Source organism: Lipotes vexillifer, unplaced genomic scaffold (assembly GCF_000442215.2).
Source record: "Lipotes vexillifer unplaced genomic scaffold, Lipotes_vexillifer_v1.1 scaffold397, whole genome shotgun sequence".
NCBI lineage: Eukaryota > Metazoa > Chordata > Mammalia > Artiodactyla > Lipotidae > Lipotes > Lipotes vexillifer.
Window position 1 is genome coordinate 904624 of NW_006772681.1, and position 3900 is coordinate 908523.

At 52.4% G+C, this 3900-nt stretch overlaps 1 protein-coding gene across 1 annotated transcript in view; it reads left to right on the top strand.

Moving 5' to 3' along the window:
- The window catches only part of KIAA1755 (KIAA1755 ortholog), a 30950-nt gene that overhangs the window by 13132 nt on the left and 13918 nt on the right, over window positions 1–3900 (top strand). Inside the window, exons 5-6 of the mRNA XM_007447806.1 lie at window positions 757–880; window positions 3411–3504. Of these exons, the coding sequence (XP_007447868.1) occupies window positions 757–880; window positions 3411–3504 (218 nt within the window). The remainder of the gene's footprint in view (window positions 1–756; window positions 881–3410; window positions 3505–3900) is intronic.

Below are 3900 nucleotides of genomic sequence, written 5' to 3' on the forward strand. Positions count from 1 at the left end.
CTCTTTCCCCCGGTACTTCCCCTTCCCCGCAGCGTAGACAGGCTGTGCTGACCCCCTGGGACTCAGACTCTTGACCCCTGTGGGGAACACGGAGCACCCTGTCCTGATTCCTGGAACAGGAAATAGTCGGTGGAGAACTCATGGCTGGAAGTCAGCAAGAATAAATAGTGAGCTGGCAGCCATGGGCTGCACACTCACCACACGGGGGGCTGAGATGAGGGCAGAAATGATGATTGTTATAACGACTGCTTTTTATTAGGCCCTTGCCCTGTGTCAAGCGCTTCTCAGGAACTGTTTCATTTAGTCTTCAAAATACCTTCATAAGTTCAGTATTGTATTCTCCCCACTTAACAGATGACTAAACTGAGACTCAGAGACACACTGACTTGCCTAAGGACACACAGCAAGTCAGTGTGTCCCTTAAACATGGGTTTAAGCTGGGACTTAAACCCATGTCTGTGTGACCCCAAAGCTCATTCCGTGAGCTTCGTTTCCCAGGTTGCCCAGTGCAGAGGGTGACCAGAGGAGGGTGAGGCTGCCTCTGCATGGAGGAGTGTTTCAGGGATGACTTTTCTGAGGAAGTGGCTTTTGAGCTGGGTCTTGAGGGATGAATAAGAGTTCAGAGTTCACAGGGGGAGGAGAGAAAGGGTATTCCAGGCAGAGGGACCAGTACAGGCAAAGGCTTGGAGGCCACAGAGCAGGTTCCCGTAAAGGGGGCTCCACCAAAATTCTCAATGTTTGTGCTTTCTCCTGTAGGAGGTCGAGACAGGGCAGGGCGGCCCCTGCTTCTGGTGTCAACCACCAAAGGGCCCTGGGAGGCACCATGGTGCACGGCCTCAGAGGTCACCAAGCTGTTCTCCTACCTGTGCACCATCCCCAGGTAAGGGGCTGGGCTAGCCTGACCACCCCATCCCCCCTTGACCTCTCAGTCCAGAGCCCAGCACCAGGTAGCAGATGGAGAGATCCTTCCATCCAGTCATCTGTTTCCAGAGCTGGTCCTGAGCCAGATGCTGGGGGGAAAGCAGGACAGACTTGGTCCCTGCCATCAGGGTGTTCACAGGCTGGCGGGGGAGGTGGATGGTGTGCAAGAAACAGACATGGACAAGCAGTTCTCAGGGGTGTAAATGTGGTGAAGAAAACAGGGATGTTGTAGATCAGTGGTTCTCAAACTCAACAGGTATCAGAATCATCCAGAGGTCTGTAAAAATAGATGGCTGGGCCCTACCCCCAGAGTTTCTGATTCACTAAGTCTGGATAAGGACTGAGAACGTGTATTTCTAACAAGTTTCCCGGTGATGCTGTTGCTGCTGGGCTGGGGACACATTTTGAGAGCCACTGTTGCAGAGTGAAGGGGGTGGGGGGCAGCTAATTTCAATTGAGAAATCAGGGAAGGCTTCTCTGAGGAGGTGATAATTGACCTGGCATATGAATTATAAATATTTTTTGAACAAATGAAGGAAAAGGTGAATGGATGAATGAATGAATAAGTGAGAGAGTAAAAGAATGAATGAGTGATGAGTGACCAGTCTGATTTCTAACACCTCCCCTTCCCTCCACCCCCTCATTCAGACTTCATGTTGGACTGGCTGGGGAAGAGGCACCATCTTTCCTCTGAGTCCCAGCCCCCAGCCAGAGCGGTCTCAGAGGTGGTGTTTGCTTGGGACTGTGGCTATAGATCCCAACCTAGAGGTTCTGCTGCTGGGGTAGGGGGTGGAGGGACTGATGGAACCCTTTGGAACCTTCTCCACCCCACAGGAGCCATCACCACCATCTGCTGGCCACTGAGATTTTTCTTCTTGTCCAAAGTGGAGTGGCTTTTCTGGTCTGAGGAGGAGATGGAAACCCCCATTCTGTGCTAAGTGTCATAGTAGACAGAATGCTGGAATCCCACCAACTTGCTGTGTTACCTGTAGGCGGTAACCTCCCCTGTCTGAGGCTTCCCTGAAAAAGGGGGATGACTAAGTGGGCTCTGAGGACCAAGCATGGTCACAAGAGGTGGGGGTGAGGTGCAGTGTGAACTATGCATGGGGTTCTCGTATGCTGGGCTGGCTTCTCCACTCCATTGCTGGGCACCTGCCCTGGGCCAGACTTCATGCTGGGCCATGCTAGGGACCCAGATACTCCTATATTGGGCCCTGACCTCTAGGGGCATCCAGGCTGGTAGTGGAGGTAGGTGGAGAAATAAACCTCTCTCCCAGCATGGGCATAGCGAGAGGCAGGTGAGGTGTGGGGCACAAAGTCAGAGCCCTGGCCTCACCTCCGAGAGCCTCCCCTCACTGTCTGCTATGGCACCGCCGTGTACCTCAGTTTCCCCCCCCAGGACAGTGATGACAGCAGACATTGACATGCCTGTTACTCTGCGCAGTCCCTGAGTACTTTAGAGTAATGAATCCATCAGTCCTCAGCACAGCCTCCGAAGCCCGCACGATTATTATCCTCCCAGACAGGTGAAGCAGCGTGCCCAGGTGACTGCCATAGCTCCACCCCACCACTGGCCACCTCTGGTTTCGTCTGTGAACTGGGTGGTTGTAAGGCTTGAAGGCGGTTGGGGGTTATTTTCCCAACTTGGCTGAATGGTCAGGGCACTTGGAAGCATAGACTCCCTGGCTCCATCCCCAGCCTGCTGGACAGATTTCTTGGGGGGTGGAGCAGGGGTGGGGGTAAGGAATTAGTATTTTAACAAGTCCTGCAATTGGGCCACTTTGGAAAATCCTAAGGTAATCACTGAAAAGTGCACTGTGAACCCATGAGGGTGTTTTGGCTGCAAGTAACAAATTCCAATTCAAAATGTCTTACCTGCTAAGGAAATGTATCAGACTATGTCTCTGCCTTATATCTCTTTGTAAGAACTTTTTAAAGGAGAGGATATCTTTCCCAAAAGCCCCCGGCAAACATCCCCTCACATCTCATTGGCCAGAAAATGTCACATGTTCCCTATCTAAACCAATCATTGGCCAGGGGAATTGGGTCTACTGTGGGCCTCAACCAATCATAAACCAGCCCCTGGCAGAGCGGGGACGTGATTACATGGAGGGAATTGGATTCTTGAACAAAGTGAACCTTCTGCACACACAAAAGGGGTGGATGAAGGTTAGGGGACTCCTACTGCAACTGGGATAGTAGCTTATAGTTCATGATTATTAGGGTGTAAGAGAGAGCTGTGTGAGGTACTGTGGGAGCACCGAAGAGGGAATAACGGACTCTGCCTGGAGAAGAATCATGGAGGGCTTCCTGGAAGTGGTGTGTATCAGGGGCACAGGGAGGCACTGGAACTTTGTCCCATGGGATGAAGAGTTCACCAGTAAATCCGGGCTTCTAGCAGCCAGTTTCCCTCACCTTCCACTAGGTCCTTCCCCCTCGAGGGCCCTAGTTCATCCAGCAAGACTGCCAATTCTGTTTACCACCCACAGGCCTGAAGATAAAACCAAGGGACTGGCGGTCGTGATTGATGCCAGGAAACAGCCCCCACATCCTGGTCTGGTCAGTGCCTTGCAGGCCACCCAGGTGAGTGGGAGGTGGACAGCCTCAGCCTCGCAAGTCTTGCGAGCACCGGGGGCCTTAGGACATTCACAGATCCTGAGAGGCTCAGAGCTGGGGCCAGGAGCCCAGGTAGGGAGTCTTAGCTGCACATAACAGAAACCGCAGCCCAGCCACGCTTAAAGACAAAGGTCATTCATTGGTTTATCTGACTCGACTGTCCGGGAGTTAAATCCAACTTCAAGCATGGCTTGATTCAGGGGCTCAAATATTGCCACCAAGATCGGGTTTCTATCTCCCTATTTCTGGCCCCATTCTCCTGGGAGAGTGCCATTCTCAGCAAGGTCCCCCTCTTGGTGGCAGTGTGGTTCCCTGCAGCTCTAACTTCATATGGGCTTTCATTTAAGTCCGGTAGGAAAGAGT